This window comes from Cydia amplana, chromosome 3 (genome assembly GCF_948474715.1).
Source record: "Cydia amplana chromosome 3, ilCydAmpl1.1, whole genome shotgun sequence".
Taxonomy (NCBI): domain Eukaryota; kingdom Metazoa; phylum Arthropoda; class Insecta; order Lepidoptera; family Tortricidae; genus Cydia; species Cydia amplana.
The window spans coordinates 5,078,969-5,106,241 of NC_086071.1; the positions used below are offsets into that span (position 1 = coordinate 5,078,969).

At 37.7% G+C, this 27,273-nt stretch overlaps 1 protein-coding gene across 1 annotated transcript in view; it reads right to left on the bottom strand.

Moving 5' to 3' along the window:
- LOC134662406 (phospholipid-transporting ATPase IA) overlaps window positions 1-25,967 on the bottom strand; it is an 89,426-nt gene extending 63,459 nt beyond the window's left edge. Inside the window, exon 1 of the mRNA XM_063518621.1 lies at window positions 25,792-25,967. Coding sequence (XP_063374691.1) covers window positions 25,792-25,915 — 124 coding nt within the window. The 5' untranslated portion in view covers window positions 25,916-25,967. The remainder of the gene's footprint in view (window positions 1-25,791) is intronic.
- Between the last annotated feature and the right edge of the window lie 1,306 nt (window positions 25,968-27,273).

A 27,273-nucleotide genomic window follows, 5' to 3' on the forward strand; every position in this document is an offset into this window, starting at 1 on the left:
CTTAGGACACGAGTTAACACCTAACGGTCTAACACCTAACCAACGCAAAGTACAAGACATAGTTAATTTCCCAGTACCAAAAACCGAAAAAGAAATACGATCCTTTTTGGGATTGACAGGCTATTATAGGAGATTCATTAATAACTATGCTCAAATAACAAAACCATTGACTAAATGTTTAAAAAAACGCGCCAAGATTATAATAGATGATGAGTTTTTAAAGTCAGTACAGAAGCTAAAAGAATTAATTACCAACGAACCTATTTTAAAGTATCCAGATTTTGATCAACAATTTATTGTTACCACAGACGCTAGTGACATAGCGTTAGGAGCGGTTTTGTCTCAGAAAGAAGATAATGTCGAAAAACCAATCGCTTATGCATCTAGAACTTTATCTGATACAGAATCTAAATATTCTACAACTGAAAAAGAGCTACTTGCGATAGTTTGGGCTTGCAAACACTTTAGACCGTACTTATATGGTCGTAAGTTCATCATTTACACCGATCATAAACCTTTAACTTGGTTAATGTCTTTAAAAGACCCCAATTCTAGGTTAACTAGGTGGAGACTTCGACTAGCTGAATTCGACTTCGAAATAAAATACAAACAAGGCTCTATTAACTCGAACGCAGATGCTTTGTCACGGGTAAAAATTAATTTTAACGATAATGAATCAATATTAGCTCAGAACGGTAGCGACATGGATGAACAAATTAACTACAATGATAACCGCGAAGAAACCCAAACACAGCACTCACAAGATGACAACATACACCAGGGAATTCCTATTATGAATGATGTCATAAATAAAAAGCCACATCAAATTTATTTTAAACTACACAATAAATTAGATAATATAAACGTGCGAAAGGAAGACGGTAACGAAATCATAGAAGTTAGCCTGTATACATCTAAACGACCAGGAGAAGCACTCAGGAAACTTGCACGCGAGTATTTAAAACCAGGTATTCACTATTACGCTTTCTTTTACGTAGATGAATTATATCAAGAAATGGTAAAGATCCTCACTAAAGAACATAATCCTCAAATTCGTATAACTCGTTGTACTGAAATAGTGGAAACCGTAGTTGAAAAGGAAAAGCGAATCGATATCATAAAAAGTTATCACGAAGGAAAAACGAATCATCGCGGTATTACCGAAACTTTAATGCATATTAGTAGGAAATATTGGTGGAAAAATATTATGTCCGATATCCGCGAATATATTAATAACTGCTCTATTTGTAAGGCAGGCAAATACGAACGGCATCCAATGCGTCCACCAATGTTATTGCCACCAATAGCTTTGCGACCACTTAATCATATTTTTTGCGATGTTGTTGATATTGAAGGCAAGCTTTACTTATCTATAGTAGACGGATTCTCTCGTTTCGCAGTAGTTAAAAGATTAAAAGATAAAAATAGCTCAACAGTTATGTCAAAACTTCTTTCTTACTTTGCACACTATGGTGTCCCTGCAGAAATAACGACTGACGCAGGAAAAGAATTCGCACTACTTAAGGAATTAGTTAATTTATATCACATTAAGATTAATTTCACTACGCCTTATAATCCAGCATCACACGGAATCGTCGAAAGATTCCACTCAACGTTGAGAGAACATTGTCGATTGCTTAGTGAACAATATAAAAATAAACTACCGCACGATGACAAAATGAAACTCGCATTAATAGCATACAACAGCTCGATACAATCAGACACAAAATTAACTCCACATGAAATCTTATTTGGACATATTGAAACGGAACCTTTGTTTAACTTTCTCCATGATTCACAGTTGTTAAATACTCTATTGGAAAAACATAGAGAACATTTAAAAACGGTTTACGATTATATATACAAAATAAAACGGGATGCTCAAATAAAAAGAACAGACGAATATAATAAGAATACCGAATTACCAGCCCCAATAGTCGAAACTCACGAAAAACTCCCAACCACTAATAAACAAGCTAACGTATTTTGTACTCGCCGAAAAACCTACATTCGCGACACAAAAGCCCCAAAAATATATTTGGATAGTCGAGGTAAACGACGAGCAGCAAATAAATTGAGGCCTGTTGTTGTTACAGGTTCCTCCAAGTCCAGGGTAGTCAACCCTACCAAATCAAGAAGTTAGAAAATCCCAATGGCATATACCTCGAAAAAATAGGACCAATTGCAGAAATAGAAGGCTACAGATATCTAACCAAAAGATGTAATCTAACCGAAATCCTTAACATCCTTAACAAATTAATGTCTAATAGAGTTCAAACTGATAATTACCACATTAACAGTCTTTATACCCATTTATTAGGAAGATTAAAAGGATTAATGAACCAAAACGTTGGTCGATCCAAACGCGGCCTTATTGATGGTCTTGGAACAATTGTTAAATTTATAGCTGGAAACCCTGATGCGAATGATTTAAAAGAAATTAATAACAATATTCAAACCCTTACAAATAACCAAGAAACATTACTTAACAACTTAAACGAAACTATTAACAAAGTTGACTTAAGGCTTAAAAGCATTACAAAACGTTTAAACACTATGTACGAAGTAAGTTTTACTAATAAGGCAAATATTGATATTTTAACTACTTTTATATTAATGGAAGATATAATTAATATCTTAGAGTTAGGCATAACATTAGCTAAGCCAGGAATACCTTGTAAAGACATTTTTGAGGAGGCAAACAATGTAGAAGTCGATCGTATTATGGTTTACACTTTTAGTAATGTCATACACTTTGTTGCAAAAATAGCGGAAATTAAAGCCAAAAGTGGTAATGCATACAACCTCATCCCTTTCCCGACTCATGATGGTCTAATCCTCGAAATCCAAAAACCTTCAATCCTCATTAAAAACTCATGGTACGCCTACCCAAGTGCTGAACAATGCAAAGCTAAGAAAACCATGATGGTCTGCAAACACGTTTGGTGGAAGGACTCCAATAAAACACCTGACTGCATCCATCAAGCTCTGCTTCTCAAAAACAATCACACGTGCCTTACGACGAAACTAGAAGAAGAGGAAGCTATCACAACAATAAACGACGGCAATTTCCTGTTATACTCAAGAGGACCACAACGAGTAACCATCAATTGCAATGAAACGTTTTACGAAGTCATCCAAGGGCCATATAAACTACACCTTAATCCCGGCTGTGAACTACAGATGGCGAACCTATATACTAAAGTGATCTCGAAAACCAACAATCTATTCAAAGAAGAAGTCCAGCAGATACAGATGCACTTAGAACAAAAAACAGATAAGATCCAATATACGGATGAAGATTTACAAATACACCTGAAGCCATTAGAATCAACAATCAAATCAAACATACATCAACATATTTGGATACCCAGCGTGTGGAGCATAAGCATATTTATGTGCCTCATCGGGTGCGCCATATACCTCAAGTGCACCCAACGCCGTAGCAGCATCGAGAACACGGGCGTAACAAGTTCCCCTTAGTTCTCTCTTAAGGGGGGAGGAGTTAAGGAACGCTTCCCACGTATCCCCGACCTCCAGCAACACACCGACGGCAAGACATTAAAGATTATCTTCAGCGTCGATAGAAGGAATGCAGACGCACCTAATGGGATAAACAAACGCACCCTTTGATACAAGTACAGGCGCATGTAATGCATCACCTATTTTATGGCGGTTGTCAATTAATGCCGGTCCCACGGGATCGACTCTTCATTATCTTAATGGCAGCGACAGCATAAACGCTCCAGAAACTTCTCATGGCCTACGTGACTCCAGACAACGCATCCCCACGGTTTCGGGATGAATATAAGCGGCCATCCCGACCAGCGGAAGACAGTTCTCATAGAGTTCTCATCGAGTCCTCATCTTGTTCGCATCCAGCGACCAGGCTACACGTGAGCTCCGAATCGCTCGGTGTACCGGTACACCCTCGCGCTTCTAAACTATATTGAATTAAACTCGTAATTGTAAAATCAAATAAAGTAAATACCTCCTCATCGGTGTTTTATAAGAAGACCTCCGTTCTCTCAAGACACTTAACTCTTATTTAAATTCTTAAGTTCTCTTAGCTATGCCGAGACAGAAGCTATGTTAGATAGTGTACTTTAAAATTAATGTATACATAAGTACTTAACTATATATAATATAGTTTACTTTCTTTGTGATGCAATATGATTGTTAGTTATAAGTTTATTTTGCCAAAAGCTGGACTTTATGTTAGTAACTATCATTCTGTTGGTTAAAATGTATTCCTGGTACACCGCGACACAGGCGAAGCCTAGTGCGGAGACCCCGCCACACTCTGTAATTTGTATTTTTGGAAATAAAGATTATTATTATTATTATTTGTATCTCCTTTTTTGGGATCACGGGCCTATAAATCCCGGTCTTTTGATAGGCTTGCGTGGGGATATAGATCCAACACGTAGAGGCCCTTTGGAGAGCTTTAATGTCATGTAGAACGCCTGCTGGGACCCGTTTACAGGTGCAACAATAGACACCCATGAACCGGTCTCAGCAGGCATTGGGACTATTGTAGAAAAAAAGTGAACAGAATACCGGTCTATGGATTGAAGTTTGGGTGGACTATGAGACTGGGCTATTGCAAAGACGTACGGACACCTGCCATAATAAGGTTTACACAAGTTATCGAGGCAGGTGGTGACTTGCCGCGCACTAGATGGGCCCCTGAAACTGCCGTCGCGAAGACGACCAGGAGCAACATCGGTGTGAGCGGCTCAGGGGTGTCGAGAGGTGTACACCGCTTTCTACCCAGTGACTGTAAACAGCCACTGTGCCAACTCGCGCTTACGCAAATTTCACTTCCACCCCTGGAGCATATAGCTCTAACGACTCCTCTCTGGACGGCCAATTAAGGCAAGCCAGAGCCGAGAGTCCTGCGGGTCCCCTTGGGGTTCCACTCCAACCGACGAAGACACGCCAGAGACGGAGACCCTGACGGACTCTCTGGAGCACTCGGGTCCGTGGGGTCGTTACTCCCCAACAGCTCGCCACAAGCTGCCCTGCGGGCTTATTATTATTATTATTATTATATTAACCACGAGACACCAATGCAATGGCACGTTCTGTTGTGCTTAGGGTTGCCAGATCGAAAGGCGCTATTATCGGGAAAAAATATAAAATTTTCGGGATTTTGAGACTTAAGTCGGGAAAAAAAAAACATTCAAATTAAAGTAATTGTATTATACTTGGTCAACCAGATCTTGACAGTAGAAAAAGGCGGCAAATTTGAAAAATGCAGGCGCGAAGGGATATCGTCCCATAGAAAATTTGAATTTCGCGCCTTTTTTACTGACAAGATTTGGTTGACTATCTATAAAAACAACGATATTTTACATTATTGGCACTACGTCAGCTGCTCTGCCCATAGACTTTTTTATAACGCTGACGCGCTCGACACGGGTCGCTCGCTCGCTCGACGACAGTTCGGAACTTGAAATTATTGTTTTATAACGTGCAGCTGTTTTTCGGGACAATTTCCACTTTGTCGGGAATCGGGAACACATGCTAAAAATCGGGAGAATCCCGCCAAATCCCGACCATCTGGCAACCCTAGTTGTGCTCCCGCGGCCTTTATTGCCCACTTGGGCATTTTGCTTGTGCTAACTTAGTTAGAGTTCCCAATTACTGGTCAAGTGACAATCGTAGAAAACGAAACTGGTTGTTAAGGTAGAAACTTAATACTTACATGTACCTACCTACTTATATAACTCGTGTCGGTTTAAAACACTACCGAAGTGCGAAAAATAGGAAATTCGCCACTCGATGCGAATTTCCTATTTTTCGAACTTGTATCGTAAATATTAACTATTATGCAACAAGAGATGAAAGTTAGTTTTTTTTGCGAGTGTTGTTGTTAAATCCCGAACAAGCGAAAGATTTTAATTTAGGATCCGCGGATTCTATAGGCCAGCTAGCGGACACCCTTAAAACTATCTGTAAAGCACAAAACAAGATAATTAAATCCTTTGCACCACATTGTACCATCAATCGATAGGCAGTTGCATTTAAACTGTGCTCAAAACCGCTTAGTTTATTTTTAAACGTACACACTCGTACGTCCGTGTTTTCCGCGGTTGCGGCCGGCTATATTTTTAATGCCCTCGTGAGAACCCGCACCTGTCCGTGTACCTACGTGTGTGTACTGTCATAGTCACAAATCTAGACACGTTTTAGCTTACTTCAATTGGGATAAGGTTTTTTTTTTAATGAAATAGGAGGCAAACGAGCAGACGGATTACCTGATGTTAAGCGATTACCGCCGCCCATGGACACCCGCCGCAACACCAGAAGGGTTGTTAGTTGTTACGTTGTTAGTGCGTTGCCGGCCTTTAGATGGGATGGGATTGTACGCTCTTTTCTTGAAGGTGAAGGTCGTATCGGAGGTTGAGAATTTAATGCATTAATATGGCAGGGAGCAAGCCAAATTCAGCCTTAATGCTTACCATTTTTAATTACAATAGTTAAACAGTGTAATTTTAAGTAAGGTTCCGTCAGAAGTATTGTTAGTCTTTGGTTGCCGGGATAAAAAATCATGAAAAAAAAGGTCAAGTTGGCTCGATATAAAAAACCGGCCAAATGCAACTCAAGTCAACTATTTTGTGTATATTTTCATAAATGTACCGAATTTATTTTACAGTACCTACATATGGTGCTGCCTATGTCAAAAAATTTAATGGCCATCCATATACGTACCTACTGTAAAACGTTGTACGGTAATTCGCAACTCGAGTCGATTTAATTTATCGCTACTCGACTTTTCGCACTTGTATTGTAATTTAATATTATTACACATTTTACTTACATTATGATTAAATTATTGTCAAGCACATTGTTTTCAAGTTTCGTAACTAAGTATATTCGATATTCGCTTATAGGTACGATACTATACGCGAAACATTTCAATATTGAAAACCTCAAGAATATAAGTAAAGCACAAATATTGTCACGTTAGCTAATAATGGAGTTGCACAAGGTAACCGCTAACCGCGACCCGCTGTTAACTGGGTAATTTACCCTGAAATAGTTCGTTTGTTTACTAAACAGTTTGATGAATCGTGAGCTCGATTCTGTTTTAACAATTTCATTGGTTTTGATCAGCCGGAGCCTATTGGCGCTAAGTGATCGCACAACCGCATTAATTAGTACAACTTTATTGACTACCGAAAACACATTTTCACTAAAAACTTGTTAGACTTCAAACATATATATCAGTTGGGAGCACATTTACTCGTAGGTACCTAAATATTTAGGGTAATATTTTATTCCATCGCGTTTTTGAAGTCGGTTTCCTTTTTTTTGTAAAATTTTTTAATTAACATAGGTATAAGTACATAATGTTAATTATACCAATCATTTGTTTAACTGAATGGTAAGCGTTTTGTAAAAGGTGTCGTTTTACAATAGGTCATTGTCGCTTGGCACGTTATACATCTATCCGCTTATATGTGTGAGTAATTCAGTATTCCATGTTGAGCCTCCTCGACTCAACAACAGATGAACAGATCGTTCTACGGGTGAACTGGCATTGAGTCTGGCCTCCAATTACTCATAGTTGTTAGGGAGAGTCGAATTAAGCTAAGTAGAGACGAGATTAAATTCCAGCACAAAATGTATTGTGAGTAAGCTCTATACATCGCAATACAACAATAGATCAATACAGTCGCCATCAGACATATCGGAGCGGCCGAGGTGCTCAAAAATATTTGAACACGCACTCTAACGCCTTGACTATTTGGTGTTCATCAGATATTTGTGACCATCAGCATCAACATCAATAGTAAAAACACTGATTAACTCTTTCATGATTTTTAGACATTATTCTATCTATTGGAGATTTTCTTCGAGACCACTCGAGCGAGGAGAATCGAGCGTCCTGAAACGTCGGAGGTAATCTTAAAACTTAATTATACGCGATTAAATCCCGTGTAATAGAAACAATAGGTAGTAGGTAACTGATAGAGCAATGACTTACTGGACTGTACCTACTTTAAATTTTCTTCGACAGTTGAACTAAGTTCGAAACAAGTCGAATTTTAGAATTCCTCGTGATTTAATAATCAAACTAATTGGAATATATAATATAATTCAGTAGGATAGTCCGAGTCAGCGAGAAATTAAAATTCCTTGTCTTCTGATCTGACACGAAACTCGATGCGTGTTTCACTCGCACTTGGCCGTTTTTTCGTTTAAACACATTATAGTACCTATTTTATGCAACCGTTGTTTAAGAGAGGTCAAAAAAGGCGAGTGGCGTGAGTAACAATTTGAGGCGAAGCCGAAAATTGTTAATAAAGACGCCACGAGTATTTTTTGACTCAGTTAAACAACGTTGCATACAATACTTTTTCTACGACCAAGCACATATGTACTTTGAAATAAAATTGTAAAAACAAATATTTTTCATTCAAGAAGTAGCAAAGAATGGAGGGTACGGGCGGGAAAAGAATAAATGAAATAAAAAAAACATGTCTATGGTTCACTCATCTGTCAGAGATGACAGTTAAAATTAGGTTGGCAACAATGTATTTCATACAATATTTTTTAAGTGGTGATTACACGAAGTATCTTAAAAGTGCCAAAAAGATACTGCGTGTATGCACAAATACTTTTTTGGGGAATAGACTAAAGACTTGTCTTGACAACTATAAGATAGGGGTTTAAAGGTGTGTGCACGACCCTTTAAATGACAAATAAAAGGACGGGAGTAGAAAAAAAATAAAAACGAACACAGGCAAACCAAACGTCCACGCGCGGATCAATGAAGGGCTTCGCAAGGCCAAGACACTACCGTATTCATTATCTCATTATGACGCCGGTTGAAATAATCGCCGGCTGCTCTACACGCAGTTTCGTGAAACTGTCACCGCAGCGTGTGCCGCGGCCGCGACAGAACCTCGCCTCATTCTACACCGTGTTTTTATTGAGTTCCGTTAACTTCGGCCGTTAAATGGCATAGCCCCATCGGCCGTTTTCGAAACCAGTACGGATATGATGGTCGTTCTTGTCTACGTGACAGCGTGATAAAACGGTGTCCGTCACTTTCTTTCCCACGGTGTTAAACAGTGACAGTTATTTTATCACGTGGATAAAGATGGATAAAGCTATCCATAATAGGCTGGCAGTTTAGACAACAGAATTACTTTTCTTTTTTGGAAACCTGGTTTCGAATGAAGAAAAATAATGTTTTCTGAACTGGTTTCCAATACAGAATATAGAGTCTTCTTTTGATACTCATTCATGGATATATAATAGATAGGTAGATATGGATAAAAATTATTTTATTTTTATATTAACTTCACTTAGACGTTCAGATAGCTTCTAACAATTGTGCGTGGAATTATAAATCTGGTATTATCTAAGAAATATCTCTTACCTTGGTAACCAATATGGATAACTCAATTCCGTTGAGGCGAGCAATGGCGGAAGAAAATAAATGGCTGTCTAACGGGTGCTTCGAACTAAGTCTGGTGGAGACCTTCAGATAGCTAATCTGAAGGTCTAAGTGAAGTCCTTATTTCTTGTGACTTTGAATGTCAAATATATATAGGTAAACCAGAACTTTGGGAGTATTGTCAAGAGGGCGCTCGTTTTGAATTTTATATAGCAACAATTTGTATAGTGGGGACAATGGAAATTGGCAGATGATTTTTGTTTTATTCCGACAACTTTAATAAGTGCGAAGTTTGATGTTTGGATATTTCTTCGGTTTTTACGCTTAAATGGCTGACTCGATTTAGATAAAATGAATAGCGTAAAGTCAATTTTCTTTTTTTTGTTTTCTTTTTTTTAGGTTTGGTCGTTTAATTCCGCCCTAACGCCCTTCGCTAGCAATCCGTGATACCGATGCATGCGATACACCTAATACACAAATCAAATGATTACAAGACATCAACCAAATCGTGACGACCTGACTATAGTGACATTTGTCCATAAGTTTGAAACTTACCCGTCAATTCAGATGCTAATTTCGTTATGTTTTCTAATGGAAGAAATTTCTCTCCCGCACGTTTTTTTTCCAATAAATAACTATATACACTATTTACAACTTTTTTCTCTGTAAAATCTAAAACTTTCGGCATGATTATTGCAGTCTAATAATAATTCACACACATAATCTGTAGAAAAGGAGGGTAGGCTGCGGCCGATAACATTCGACTCCGTATTAAATATTATTAAAAATGTGGAAAACTACGTGGAACATAGAAAAACTTAAGTGAAAAGAAGACTAAAGTGACATTTACCAACATATAGTGTGGACAGTGTAATATAAACCCTATAAGTGGAAAAAACGTAAAAATCACTTTGTTGACAGTTTGAACAATATTACGAAACGTACATTACATGATACAAATTTAGTGATTGTGTGACGCAAGCGGATTTACTATGGACACAGTGCAATATCAATGACACTATAATAAGTGATTTTTTTTTAAATCATAACCAAAGTCAACATAAACAAAGGACTTTACAACTGTACAATATTGAATTGAGAACAGCGCCATCTATTGTGAACAGAGTAAACCAAATAGTCAATAACTTGTCTCCGAACCCAAGGATCTAACTAGCGAACTAATCAAGCGTTGCAACGCCTCAATATTACAACAGAGGGCGCTCCGGTGTATATTACGATCATGGACGAATTACAGAAATTAATTAGAGAGATGCAATCAGACTTAAACAATAAATTCGCATCTATAGAAACACAGGTATCACAAATTCCGGAATTAGAAGAAAAAATTAGTTCAAGTATTAAAACACACATGGACGAAAAATTCGAAAACTTGAACGGAGACTTAGGAAATATACATTCCCAGATAAAAGAGCAAGAAAAGCGGTTAGATTTATTAGAACGGAACGCTATACAAAGAAATTTAGTATTCTTCGGAGTCGAAGAATCCGAGAAGTCATATTTTCACCTTCAAAATAATATAATAGACATTGTAAACAATAAGATGAAAGTCTCTATATTGGAATTAGAAGTACAGGCAGTTAGAAGAATGGGCAAAAAAGGAGATCGACCACGGCCTATTTCTGTCACGTTTAGCACGTTAGGGAAAAAAATTAAGATTCTGCAAAACAAAAAAGAACTAAAGGGAAGTAATATATATATAAAAGAGGAATTCCCAGCAAAAATATTAAAGGTGAGGGAAGAGTTAGAAAAAAAGCGACAAGAGGAAATTAACAAAGGTAACACGGCATTTATAAAATATGACAAGCTTGTCGTCAAAGAGAAAAAAGCTGGACTTAACACAAATAAAAGGCAGCTCTCGGTCTCCCCACCACAATCAATTCAATCTTCCTCTGCTGCTGCTGCTTCACTAACATCAACACAAGCAAATAAGGAACCATTAATTATACATTCAAATAAAAAATACAAGGCGAGAAACTCTATGCTGTCGTATGTAATAAGAGACGAAGAAGCATGACGATCAAAGGCCCCCTCCATTCCTACCATAAATTCACGTAATCAACATACTACATCGCTTCAACTAAACAAACCTCTCCCAGTACGGGTGGTCGCCGCGGGAGTGTTAGACCAAAACCCTCCATCGCAACAAAAAAATAACTGCTGTTTAGCAATACTTACTTATAACGTCAGATCTCTCGTAGAAGGAACGAGAATAATTCAACTCGAACACAGCCTAAAAGCTATAAAATGGGACATTATAGGACTCTCGGAAATAAAAAAAATTGGTCAGCAAATAGAAGAAAATGATGACTACATACTATTTTATAATGGTCAACACAAAGGCCGTAACGGCGTCGGTTTCATGATTAAAAAACACTTAAGGAAAAATATACAATGTTTCACAGCATTTTCAGACAGAATCGTGCGTCTTGATATGAAATTCGAACATAGCGACCTAGTAATAATACAAACCTACGCACCTACAGAGAGCTCACCAGATAACGAATTGGACCTCTTCTACAACGACCTTAGCAGCGCATTAAGAAATACCCATAAAAATACATTAATTATTGGTGACTTTAATGCCAAAATTGGTATACCAAACCTGGATGAAAACCTTGTTCTGGGAAAATTCGGATATGGCCAAAGAAACGAAAGAGGGCAAAAATTAATTGATTTCTGTTTAGAGAACAGGTTTGTTATTACTAATACTCTGTTTAAAAAACCCGAAAAAAATAAATGGACGTGGCAATCACCTAACGGCAAAGTCAGAAATGAAATTGATTATATACTTACAAAAAACGTAAAAATATTAAAGAACGTACAAGTCATCAACATCCCCTTTTCATCCGACCACCGCCCAGTTAGGTGCGAGATATTTCTAAATGGAATAGTTAAGATATCCAGAAAGCACATGAATAAACCGAAGACCAAATCATTCACTCCGATAGAGCAAGAATCACTCAAAAATATTTTAACAGACCAGGAAATAAAATACAATACCAATCCGGAAGTAACCTACAGCAACATAGTAAATACAATCCACGAGTGCGTCAGAAAGCTACCAACAAACAATAAAAATAACAGTAAAACTTGGGATATCATTATAACCCAAGATATAGCAAAACTCGTAGAGGAAAGAGAAAAGTTAAAAAAAATACAAAATAGAACATTTTACGACAGGAAACGTTTGAGACAACTACATAAAAAAATAAAGGAAAAAATTAAAGATAGACAGAAAGAACATAAATATAATGTTATCTTGGAAGAATTACTAACATCCGGATCAAGTAAAAGAGCCATGAAAAAATTAAATAATACCAAAAAGTGGGTCATGGAACTAAAGAACAAAAATAATAACCTAGCAACCACAAGGAAGGACCTATTAAAAGTGGCTACAGATTTTTTTCAGGACCTATACAGAGATAAGGGCAAAGAGACATACGTACAAGATGACCATGCAATAAGGGAGAGCCAGAAAGCTCTGCCATTTTTACAATCAGAAATTCGTACGGCCGTCCTTAAATCAAAAACAAATAAGTGCCCAGGAGAAGATGGAATTACAACTGACATAATAAAAGCTTTCGGTGACTCTATATACCCAATTCTAACTAATCTATTTAATCAAGTCCTGTCACAAGAGAAAATTCCTGACCCATGGAAAAGATGTACTATTTCTTTGCTATATAAAAAAGGAGACCCGAAAAATATCGGCAACTATAGGCCTATAAGTTTATTACCAACTATCTACAAACTCTTTACGACGACTCTACTAAACCGCATTACAAAAGATATAGACGAAAACCAAACACGAGACCAAGCCGGTTTCAGGAAAAACTACTCTACTATAGATCACCTCTTCACTGTTACGCAAGTTATGGAAAAATGCATAGAGTATAAAAAAACGCTCTACATAGTATTTATTGATTATAGTAAAGCATTTGATACTATAAAACATAACAAACTTTGGGAAGCTTTAGAAAAACAAGGAATACATAATAAATACATAACATTATTGAAAAACATCTATTCGGAATGCAACGCAAAAGTAAAACTAGAAAAACCAGGAGAGTCGTTCAATATTGAGAAAGGAGTAAGGCAGGGAGACACGATATCGCCGAAGCTTTTTATAGCTCTACTTGAATTTATTTTTCGAAATTTCCAATGGAATAAAAAAGGCATAAATATTAATGGGGAATACTTATGTAATTTACGGTTCGCAGATGACATTATTTTACTATCGGAAAATCACGTAGAGCTTCAAGAAATGTTAAACAGCCTTAATACAGAGAGCAAAAAATGTGGGTTACATATGAACCCAGACAAAACAAAAGCAATGACAAATGCAATAAAAAAATCACTCAGCGTCGATAACCAAAACATAGAATATGTAGACGACTATATTTACTTAGGTCAGAACATAAGCTTTACAGACAGGACCGAAAAAGAAGTAAAAAGACGAATCACCCTAAGTTGGAAGAAATACTGGTCACTAAAAAGTATATTTAAAGGCAAATTTCCGCTCTGTATAAAAAAGAAAATAATGGACTCGAACGTACTACCAACTCTCACATACGGTTGTCAGACATGGGCTCCAACAGCATCCTGTAGAAAAAAGGTAAGGACTTTCCAAAGAGCAATGGAGCGCAGTATGCTAGGTTACAAGCTGAAGGACCGCATCAGGAGCAGCGACATAAGGTCTAAAACAAAAATCATCGACGCACTAGAAATGACTGCGAAACTTAAATGGAAATGGGCCGGACACGTCGCAAGACTAAACGACAACCGATGGAGTCAACGTGTTGTGCACTGGTTCACCAGACGAGCAGAGGGCAAACGGAAACACGGACATCCTTTTTGCCGCTGGAAAGATGACATCGTGTCAGTGGCCGGAAACCACTGGACCCGCTTGGCCCAAAACAGGAACGACTGGCATGAGATGGAGGAGGCCTTCGTCCAAAAATGGATGATTCCCGCGTAATACCTAAACCAATTGTTACCACCTAATTTTTTTTTTAGTATTTTAATTTTGTTTTATTTAGTTTTTAAAAATACGTTAATAAGTAAAAAAAAAACTATGTACCTACCTACTTTCCAGGGAAATAAAGGCTATTTTTATTTTTTATTTTATTTTATTTTATTTAATAATTCACACGAAACTAGACAAAGCAATGTTTACATTGTCAATATTGACAACTATCATAGAGAAAATTGTTGCCATTGCTAGAAATTAGTACCAACAAATTTCCGTAACATGGCGCACCCTCAATAGATCCTGGTTCACCTATAACAAAATATTTTTTATGCATATCTATTATGGTATGTCGTACGTCGTACGTATGGCGAAACTTTAAAGTGCCATATGCCATATGTACTGTAAAACGTTGTTCGATACACGTGCGAATAGGTAATTCGCAACTCGTGTCGATTTAAAACACTCCCTTCGGTCGTGTTTTAATTTATCGCCACTCGTTTCGAATTTCCTCTTTTCCGCACTTGTATCGAACAACGTTTCACTTCTTTGTTTTGTGGTGAAACCCGAGAAAACAGTATGTGGCGAGCACTGGCCGATGCGCGCAATCGCGCAGGCGTGTGCTGTCTTGTGTGTCAGTGATCTGCCACGTAAAAGAATTATTCTTCTGAAGATTTTATCTAACCGTTTTATTTAATATGTAATTCTGTTAGTTTCATTATCGCGAGTGGAGTTGTTTATTTTCCTATTAGCAATTGTTGTTTTCCTACAAATATCGTGAGGAGTAAAATAAAGCTGTTGAGTTACACGAAGAATTTCATTGTCGCTCATCTGAAGATTATCAGTAGTTCATCACTCCCACAAATATTTCCCGCAAATGCATAAGTACATATGACGAGCAGTCTGGCCTACTCAGTAGTGATTCTGCCTATGAAGCCGATGGTCCGGGGTTCGAATCCCGTTAAGGGCATTTATTTGTGTGATATATTGATAAACAGAGAGAATGCAGTAATTATAGGGCTATAAATCTAATGTCTCACACGCTTAAAATTTGGGAGCGTATCTTAAATAATAGATTAAAAACCATTATATCGCTCACACAAAATCAATGCGGGTTTGTAGCAGAGAGAAGTTCATCCGACGCTATTCAAACGGTGAGGATCATGATCGAAAAAGCCAAAATAAACAAGACTCTGACAAGAATAAATATCTAGGCTCTGTTCTCAGCAATGACGGCAAAATTGACAATGACGTTACGCACAGAACTACAACTGGATGGATGAAGTGGCGTCAACTCACAGGCGTGTGATGTGTGACAGAAAGATGCCGCTCAAAGTAAAAGGGCATCTGTATAAGACCGCAATAAGACCGGCTGTTCTGTATGGGTCAGAATGTTGGGCAACCAATAAGCAGCATCTGAACAAGCTGCACACCACAGAAATGTGTATGCTACGCTGGTCAGCCGGTGTCACACTACTGGATAGAATCCGAAATCAGTATGTCAGAGGAAGTTTCAAGATTGCCCCGATTGTCGAAAAGGTCAAGGAGAAACGCTTAAACGGTCACGTCCAAAGGCGTTCAGAAGACCATATGGTGAAGCTTGCCCTAAAACTGCCAACCACTACACGCAACTCAGGCAGACCACCTACCACCTGGTGGACGACGGTTGAAAAAGACCTAAAAGAAGCTCATTTAAATAAAGACGTAGCGCAAGACCGCGCTAGATGGAAATTGAGGACAAGGAAGGCCGACCCCAAGTAAATGGGTACAGGTCTAGTAGGAAGAAGATATATTGATAAACACATATATACTTAATTGTTCCTGTGTCAAGTGTATTTTCTAAAAGTATTTTTAAGTAGGTACCTATTTGTACATTACATATATTAGTATATCGTTGGCTGAGTACCCACAACACAAGCCTTCCCTGAGCTTACTGTGGGTTGTCAATTGGTGTAAGAATGTCTTAAAATATATTTATTTATTTATTATGTTATCAAAAAAGTAACGGTCGTTTTCAAGGACCGATATATACCTAATAAATTAATCAGATGCTCTTCTATAATCTAGTAAAGGGATATGTGTCGCTCGCACAGTGGAGTGGCGTGCGAATCCGCATACCATCTATACGGCTACCATCAGTTTGGCACTGACATAAACGCCGTCGAAACCGTAATTTACTTTCTATACATCTCGCTCGTACTCGCATATTTGTGCAAACGAGATGTATAAAAAGTAAATTACGTTCTCGATAGCGTAAATGTCAGTTTTGACACTGTCAGTACTCATGGTACGGGCTCTGAAGACCATCTTAACATGCGTCACGGTGACATTTTTCCCATGCTCCATCTATCATAAAGTGATCTATGTTCTAAGTAAATATCTGATGCAATCAAAGTGCATTTCCGTTCGCACCGCAAATTGTAACCGACTGTCGACGGCTGCAAGCCCCACGGAAAATCGAGTTAGCGGAGATGAAGGTTTCTATTATATTACCTACTGCCAGGATTATCTCGGTCCATTTCTGGTATCTCTACTAGCATTTAATCGGATTTATACTGATCTAGTTTTAACTAGACCAAGTCTTTATTCATTGAATAAAAAAATGACATGATAAAAAAATTTATAAAAAAAAACTAAACTAAGTACCTATAGCTAAACATACGTAAATTAATAAATCAAAATATTATGAATAGTGTGTTTTTATAATTTAGGTAACATATATATACATATATGTATCTAGCCGATTTTCAAAAAAGGAGGTTCCGAGAAAGTTCAAGTTTTATTTTTTACGATAAACTACTAATATGCCCTATTAGTAGTTTATAAATTATCACATTCACTAAAATTATTCGTAGTTAGGCATTTCTATAGCTGGTCAACCAAATCTTGTCAGTAAAAAAAGGCGTGAAATTCAAATTTTCTATGGGACGATATCCCTTCGCGCCTACATTTTTCAAATTTGCCGCCTTTTTCTACTGTCAAGATCTGGTGGACCAAGTTATATTTAGTATTATCAAAGAGAATAGAGTGTTCAATTTCTCTTTGGTCTTAAATATGTCCCCCAACTTAAATTTTAGATTTTTTAGGTAAGTACTTAATATTATATTATGTATTTCCACTCTGAATCACGAGCTCGTTCGATCCTTAATATATTTATGAGATAAAAAGGGTCCCCAAAATTGTATACATTTTTTGTTTGTCCGTTTTCTTACGGTTAATCGAGTAGCAGGTTGTATTGGGAACAAAACCAATTAGACCGGAAATATTGGGGATATTTATTTTCCCGGTAAGAATCGACGGAGCTCGTAACTCTGAGTAAAAATAATTTGAAAATACCAAATTTAAACACATAAGTTGGGAGTACAACATTAAATATAGATGCTCAGTTCACAAAATGCCCATTTGCCTTTTTTGTAATTCCAATGATATAAATCTGGAAGCGCTGGTGGCCTAGCGGTAAGAACGTGCGACTTGCAATCCGGAGGTCGCGGGTTCAAACCAAGGCTCGTACCAATGAGTTTTTCGGAACTTATGTACGAACTATCATTTGATATTTACCAGTCGCTTTTCGGTGAAGGAAAACATCGTGAGGTAACCGGACTAATCCCAAAAAGGCCTAGTTTACCCCGGGGTTGGAAGGCCAGATGGCAGTCGCTTTCGTAAGAACTATAGTGCCTAAGCCAATTCCTGGGATTAGTTGCCAAGCGGACCCCAGGCTCCCATGAGCCGTGGCCAAAATGCCGGGACAACGCGAGGAAGAAGAGTGATATAAATCAAAGAAACAGAATTAATACGTTCAAAGAATAACCGCAATATCGAAGTGTCACTTTAACAAGATCACAAGTCCAATGCCTATTAGCGCCGTAGCACTTCCGTAGCAACATCTACGGCATAGCACGTAGCTCCAACCGTCTCAGAAGAATAACGCACTAAGTCAGTGGTCAAATGGAACATTATATGACGTTTTGCCTTGGAGAGGTACTTACCGTGGGAAGTGAACGGCGTAAGCCCAGGTGGAGGGTTTCCGCTTACATAAAAAGTATGGCAGATTCGATTGTAGGTAGGTACTTGTAATGTAGTCGACTTATAACAACCGTAAGCGACTTTTGACAACTTGTTTATCATATTATCGGGTAATTAATTGATTTTATTTATACACGATTTAAACAGTTCCATTTTACACATAATAGATATATGTAATTAATGTAATTATGATGGGTGGTCATATTTACCCTTAAGGACAACGATTAACTGTAGGAATGGTAAAAGAAAATTCGCAGATGTCTTCAAAGCAATATCGGATATTAAGTTTATCCTTTGAAGACAGTTTGAATTTGCCTCCTATTTTCACATTATACTGCGGAAAAAGGAAAATGGCATGAAGTGCCATAAACTGCTGTTGAAATGAATAATCGTTAGCCAGGTGCAGCCAATGCGCTCCATTTCGGATAACACCACGGATGTACAAAGAACCGGATATACTGTCATTTGTTTGCTAATCAAAATTGATCCTTATCACCGAGCAAGAGAAAACAGTCCAAAAGAGAAGATCAAACCGAGTAATGTGTCTTACTTTCATTACCTACATATTTACAGTATCGACTTAAATTGACTTATTATACTACTGGACTGTACTATCCTTTGAATAAGCGGGCGTATCAAAAATCGCTAGAAATCGATCTACATCGAGATAGCGAAGCGTAAATATCATCATTGGCAAATCAAATCAAGCATTGGTAGTCCATAGGACCTGGTATTTTACGCAGATTTCACGCCGGACGCCGTGGTTCGAACTTCGAACCCGGCTCGTACCATACCTACTTACTTTAATCTTTGCTCGTACTTAGGTACTTATGTTTTTTCGAAAGTTGTATGGAGAATATCGTTTAAGTTTTGTTTAATACCGTAAAATGGGGTGAGTAGGGTCAAAACTGAAATTCAAACCTCGATAACATTTTATTTTTACATATGAAAACTGAATGGTGTATATAATAAGTGTTCCGGACGTTTGTATTTTATTTTGGGTAGTTCCGTTTCATAACTTTGACGATAAAGAGGAAAACCCACCTCACCCCGTAGTGCCTCGTATTTGGGGTGAGAGGGGTTTTCATACAAAGGTGATTTTGGAAGATTGTTGGATCGATTTTTTTTTATGCGTATTACTATAGCTCCATTTTAAATTGGAATACATTATTTTTGTAGCAGTAGCCTTAAAATCCCTTCTCACCCCCCTCTCAAATCTTCTCTCCCCATTCATAACCCACCTCTCCCCGCGAAACCTACTCACCCCGTTTTACGGTACCACGTCAGTAGTAAAGTAAAGTTTAAAGTAAAGTTTAAAGTAAATTCTTTATTTGCATTAAATGTGGTTAACAGTAGGTCTTATTGTAATTATAAGTGTCACACATTTAGCAGTATATAGCATGCAAAAATATGTACAAATACATCTTAATTAAATCTATTTACATTTCATGCAATCTTTTAATCAGTCAACAACTGTGATAATAAAATAATAATAATAAAATGAAAATGTCATTAGCTAGTGTGGAAGTCAAAATATTCATTAATATTGTAAAAATTATTATTTAATAGCCAGTTATACAATGTCCGTTTGAATCTTTTTATGTCAGAAATTTCCTTAATATCTAATGGTAAATGATTAAAAACTTTAATTGACATTATGTGACAGTTATTCTTAAATAATGCACTTTTACATATTGGTCCTATTAATTTTGTAGGATCTCTGGAGCGTAACCTTGGATTTGCAACGAGTTTTGTAAATAAGTTAGGGTTAGATTTAACAAAAATGCCTATTTAATAGTATATATATAATAGTAAACATGCTTGTTAAAAAAAATGTCTATTCTTATAACTTTTTCTCGCGTAAACGAGGGATCGGCAAAATGAAATATGGAAACCTTTATCATATGAAACTGACAACTCACGTAGAAAATCATTATGAATCGATCGGAAAATAGAGGTTTCATTGCGTTGGACTGGAGCGGGAATTGGAACATTTGTCGATTTCGTGCGCTTTGCTTTCGTTGAAATAACGGCCCGTAAAAATAACAAGTTCAATTCTGAGCGCCTACCGCGAACCACGTTCGACGTGTTGCCTCTCTGTCGGACTTGTAAATTCGTACGTAAGTGTGACAGGGAGGTAACACGTAAAACGTGGTTCACGGTAGGCCCTCTGTACCACCACGAATTACAGCCGTAACCGTGATTGGAATAGTCATTCGATTGTCTACCCTATTCTCGCACAACAATGTTCAAATTCGAACCTAGTATATAGTTATTTGTACAACAAGAGATCAAAGTTTGATATTTCTTCGAGTGCTTATTTTGAGTCCCGTGCAAGCGAAAGATTCTATACTCGCTACGCTCGTGAATCTAATTTAGAATCTTGAGCGTAGTAAGGGACTCAAAAGCGCATGAGATGTAAATAACTTTGATCTCGTGTAGTTCACAAAACTTTTCACCTCAGCAGTGAGAACATATTAGAGAACCCGAAAAATGTATTCCTTCTTCATCACTTACCTCTATTCACTCATGTTTTTTTAAGATATACCAATAATTAAGTTTTCACCTCAGCAGCTCGAACAAGGGACCTTTGCTACTTAAAAACATTGAACAAAATCGCATTTTGCTCACTGTTTTTAAGTAGCAAAGTACCCTTGTTCGAGCTGCTGGGGTGAAAAGTATATTATTCGAGTTCGAGTTTAACCGATAGAAAACCGATAGGCACTCTGTTTTCGCCTTTCGGTTATATACACATGGCACCTACAGGGACAGTGACCAGCCAGGGGCTTGTAGAAAGGCTTTCCATTCCATTGTATTTTATAAATATTTGCTTTGACAAATTAAAGTTACATTTGTCTGGGCAAATTTTAATTAGTGGGCTAGATGACAATTGAATTCTGGCGAAGAGTTGAAGTCAGAACTCACCAAGCAGCTTGAACCTCCAAACTGTCACCAGCCACATGACACTTAAAAAGTCGATTAAAGCACGGTTAAATAATAGTCTATAACGTGAGCTACGTAAAACACGAGGCAGGTAGCGAGGTACATCATGATGAGAATCTGAACCAACATGGTGGAGTGTCGCGGGTCGACTGTGGGAAGCCGTTCAGTGGCGACTGTTTCGAGACGTCACGTAAATCGTGTTGGGGGTTAATTTGTGTAAAGCGGCTGCTTAGCGGTTTTGGCTTAAGTTTAGTGATGTCACGTGGTGATGTAACGTCTGATAATCTGTAACCTTTAAAATTAAGCATATGTCACCCCTATCCGGGTCTTCTGATGTCCGCAACTCGGTCTGCGTACAATTGTGATTTCCATGTAATAAAGTATCCTATGTCCAGTATAATAAAATGACATAATGAGGTACATAGAAGTTTGACGCTTAAAATAACACTTGCACGTCTGTTCTATAAAAATCACTGCATAGTTATCTTGGTCTGACTCTAGTAGCGCAATGACAACGTGCTGTGATTAGCGCTATTATTACGTAGTATTAAATAGTAGAGTAGGTTATACTCGTGATAGTTTAAGTTTGAGTTAGTACTTAGACAAGATGCCAATCGTTTGATTTCGTCAAGTTGTGTTCTAATGTATGGGAAGACAAACAAATTATAGCCAGCATTCAATGAATGTAGTATGATACCTTTGGGTATGGTGATTTACGCACACTAGTGTCCCATCCCCTCCCCCTGACGCAACCCCCCCTTTTAGCATGAAATATGTCCCGGTTCTCGTTTTTTTTTTTTAATTTTTGGGGAAAGTATACAATATAGGAAAAAAGTGTCAATGAAAGAAATAATCCCTATTAAATTCTTAACAAAAAAAGGTTATATTCATTTTTAGGGTTCCGTAGCCAAATGGCAACGAAACGTAATTTATTTACTGTAAATTGTAATTTATTTGGTGTTAAATAAAATGTATCTCTCTCTCTCAAACGCAACTGTCTCTGACGCGCTAATACGGAAGAGTGATAGAGAGAGATTATTAGCTACTCTACGCTACGGAGCGTGAGCGATTGGCATCTTGTCTACACACCCTGCTCTCAGTACCCCGTGGAAGTTTGCGTTACAGCACGTGGCTCTGTGTTGATAGAAGTTTCTCGTTTATCTTTCGCCTCACACAGCTTTACATTCTTCATATGAATTTGCTCAACTAAATTACATCACATTCCACTGTCGATGCGAAGAGTCCCTTTTTAGCCTTCTAAGCTCTTCTAATAGCTCAATAACCCCTTGATGGAAACGGCTCAAAATTTAATTACTAAAATATAATGCCCTCAACTACACGTTTACCCAATTTCCTTTAAATTAGAACATATTTACTTAAGTTATTGTGTATCAAACTATCCTAGGTATGATAGTTCAGCTTAAAAACATCGAAATGCCGGGACGTGCCCATAGCCTGTCGCGTGAACACAGATACCTACCAAAAGTCGCCAATCGAATCTGCCCAATCTAAATGATAAATTTATTTTAGCACATGAGATTGGAACTAGGTATAATGCAAGGTCTATCTAACTGCAGCGTTATCATGGTCGTGTTTTTATCACCTGGCATGTCATGCGTCACTTTCGCACTTAAGTACATAGTTGTTAGAACGTGACAGGAATGGTGACAAATGATTAAAGAGACGACCATCATAGCCCTTCTGGTGTTAGTTGTTTACTGAGAGTTTAGATGTGTGTTTTTCCTCCTGCGGGACGCGACCCCCTAGAGGTCGCGGGGCCTCGCAAAGCCGAAGTAGAGACGAAAAATAATACAGTTGCAGATTTCAAACAGCGAAGGGTAGCTACTTAGCTAGTTGTAGCTCATCCGAATGTCATCGTTACATGAAAAAAGCTGAAAACTCTGCTGTTGATGATTACTACATTGCAATGTTTTGCTGACCATTGTTCGACTGTCTATTTTTACTCATCACTAAGTACATAGTATAAATAGAAAACAAAGTCGCTTCTCGCTGTCTGTCTGTCCCTATGTATGCTTAGATCTTTAGAACTACGCAACGGATTTTGATGCGGTTTTTTTAAATAGATAGAGTGATTCAAGAGAAAGGTTTATGTATTAATTTGTTAACACGTGCGAAGCCGGGGCGGGTCGCTAGTTAGTATTAAATTAATTTAATCAGACAACATTTGTTAATTTGTTACGACTTGTTGTAGTTAAGATTAACTACTTACGAATACGATTAATATTGTTATGTAACTAGTGAGTATTCGTTAGCAGCAGGCGATTATCGATCAGCTGGGTGGAAATCCCCTTGTATCACCTACTGTAATGTTTAACAACAGTGCACGGTGTTCCCTAAGTTTGTCGGAAATTGAACGTAGAATGGAACGGACCTCATGATACACATCTTCGTTTCGTCGCGGACAGACAGACGCGGGACTATGTTTTATACTTAAGGTGTACCTAGTGATCTTTAACTTATAAGTCTTATAACTAAGAACAGATTGTTCAAAAGTAATGAAATAAATGCATTTGTATTTGTACCTTTAACTTATATACCTACCTACTTCAGCGTTTATTGAGTCTTAAGTTCCGTCACACAGGCGCGTTTTCCGGGCGGGGCGTGAGCGTTTTATATGTATAGGGGACCTCTGATTAACAGTCCGCCGGACGAGATCGGCCTGTCAGTTGGAAACAAAAAGCTGACAGTTCCGAACAACTGACAGGCCGATATCTTCCGGCGGACTGGTAATCAGTGGGCCCCTTAAAAACGGAGCGCCCCGCTCACGCCCCGCCCGGAAAACGCGCCTGTCGAAGCCTTAAAGATAAGTCTTATTAATACTTTTTTATTGAATATTGTCAGTTTCGTTTTGTCACGTCGTCTTGTTGCGTTTGTGTCGTTTTAGTTAAGACATAGAGAAATATAGTAAGACAAGAGTGCTCACTCCATAAATCGGTTTTGATACCAAAAAGACTATTAATTTCAGTGTCTACATCTAGCATCGAGTAGTGGAACTATCAGTACTGCTACATCTATTATCACGTAAGCAGTACTGATAGTTCCGCTACTCGATGCCAGATGTAGACACTGAAATTAATAGTCTTTTTGGTATCACAACTGATGTATGGAGTGAGCAATCTATGTATTTTTTTCTCTATGGTTAAGATAAGGAATAGAATAGAATAGAATAGAATAGAATATATTTAAGGCCTAAACGCCTAGTGATATATCCTATTCTTTAAGTATTCACCCCTAATACTTGAGCGTTTCATTTTTAGAGTCCGTCTTACCTCACTTTGCATCGACTAGGAAGGTCATATTTAAGTTTACCTATTGCCAAATCGGTGCACAGAGTTACATTAGCAGGATTCTTATAAGTTTTATTTATAAATTCACTTAATAGCATAAACTTCGTTTCTCAACACATTTCTATCCATATCTAACGTTGCAATTGCAACTTTGCAAAATGTTGCACATCCTGTCCAACTCTGTCCTACAGATACCTACAAAGCTTGTAAGTATATTGTACATTTTGGAATGAAACTTCCATCTAAGTAAGTTAATAGGATTTCTCCAGCACTACAATAGGTACATACCTACCCTTTGAGTCCTTGGAAACTTGCAACGTCCCTAAGAAAGTTAGGTCTCGTACCTAGGTACTTAGGTACTTACTCGTCATATATCGTATTGTATTAGAATTCGATATTGCAGGTTTTATTTTTGCATTTGAAAGTTTTCTTCTTAACTTCGTACAAGCGGTAGCAGGCGCAAATAATCTAGCGAGGTATTTCAAAATTATCTCAATTTTTTTAATTTAACTTGTTTAGTGGTAGGTACAAAACCTATATATAGTACCTAGGTAGGTACTGCTTGTAATTCTGCATAAATATCTCAAATCAAAACAAATTAATATTTTCGGAAAAAATACTGGATAAGACGACGCTACGGAGCCACGCTGTTACGTCGTCGCACAAATCTAGTTTAGTTAATTTGTCATTGGTTTTTGTTTCCTTGTATCTTGTTTCGTAGTTTCACAGTGCCTTGGTTTTTTACTATAATGCTGTGTCACTTATTTAATTAATAAATAAATATATAAAATAATAGCTGAAGAATTCCCTTAATTTCAGTAGAATCCCATCATCAGACCCTGACAAGACAAAAATGACTGAGCCACTTACTATCAATATTTATGAGTTGGTTACAAGGAAACAGGTTTAAGTATGACCCAAAAAAACGTTACAGTTTAGGATTTAATGCGACTTACCATGATATCTTTGCCATTAAATGTCTTAACCCCTGGAGCGCCCCAGAATTACCGTAATATGGAACTCCTATACTAGTTACTAGCACACGTGTCTTGTTAGGGCGCTCCACGGGTTAAAGAATAAGTAAAGAGGACGAAAAAGACGAATCCACTTACTGTCATCATGCGGCGGTTCCACGACGAGGGTCCCCGGCGAACTCAGCGACTCGAGCGTGTCGCGGCTGTCCACAGGCCGCAGCGCCAGCTCCACCGTGTCCGGCGAGCCGCCCGGCCACGCCATCCTCCATCACTGCCTCCACACACACATCACTAAAACACTCCACTTCCTAACGTGCAATGGATATGAAACAAGCGCGCATACTCGTCTTCTGTGGTGGAAGTCACTTGAACACTTCATTCATGATAAAATAAGAGGCTTTTGAAAAATTAGAGCGACATCGACGCTTGATTAAAGTGCCGTTTTATAAAAAAATATTTTTACATTTTCAGTTTAAGTATCAAGTGGTAAAAAGAGCCTTTTGTACATTTGATCCGGCTGAAATAGGAAGGGTAAAATAAATATAGGTAGGGTAAATCAGGGGCAATATGGTTGTTTCAAATAGATAAATTAAATTGGTACACCACGGCCATGACATCAAATTTACGGAATCAGAATTAATTCACACAAATCATATTATCATCGTCAAAACATAATCAAAAGAAAAACAAAAATGTGAAAAACTAATGAATGCAATGCAAAACGCTTAGAAATATATCCAGCACTGGATTGTCATGTAGTTTGTCTTGTAGTAAGATGTATGCCCTAATAAATACATTTAATTTCAATAATACGAGTATCAATAACCTATCTTTTAGCGATGGCCGCAATTGCATTAATTATTAGGTAGGATAAAAGTGTCATTCGTGGCATGTGGCGTGGCGCGTATCGTATTCATTAGTTGGTTCATGTTTTGCATGATAATGGTCATCTATCGACCTGGGTACATAGGTTTGTTTTGTCAAACCCTCTTTCAGTTACACTTCAGTTATAAAGCACTACGTTATGTTTGTTTAAAACTATTTACACTTTCACTGTTCTCTTTACCGACTGAACGTACTCGTAGGTACTTGATACTCGTTAAAAATATTCAATTACACTCGCGTATACGTACGTCTGTTTTATTTAAACGACAATTTGATTACACCCGTGTATACCATGACGACAATTTTACACTGAACGTTGGCGGCAACTACGAGTAAAGGAGTTCCCAGCAGATAATACTCGAAGGATAAGATAAGATAAACTTAACTCCAATCCGGCGATAAGGAGGAAGACGATCGAGGATATTAATATAAAATTATATGTATATCACTTTTATCAGTAAAAGAGATACCTACGTGAGAAAGAAATTAAATAAGTAACTAACTAAAAACTAACTATTACGGCTCAGCGACCCAAAGAGGATCTTGGCCTCCGAAACGAGAGCACACCATTTTTCCCGATCCTGCGCCGTTTCCTGCCAATTATCGGCTTGAAGCTGACGCAAATCCGCTTCCACACTGTAAATAAGTACATCGTTTAATTTAGTAAACGTTTTTTTAAGGTATAAAGATGTACATCGCTTATTGATATAATATCGTGAATTAAAAACCGTTAGA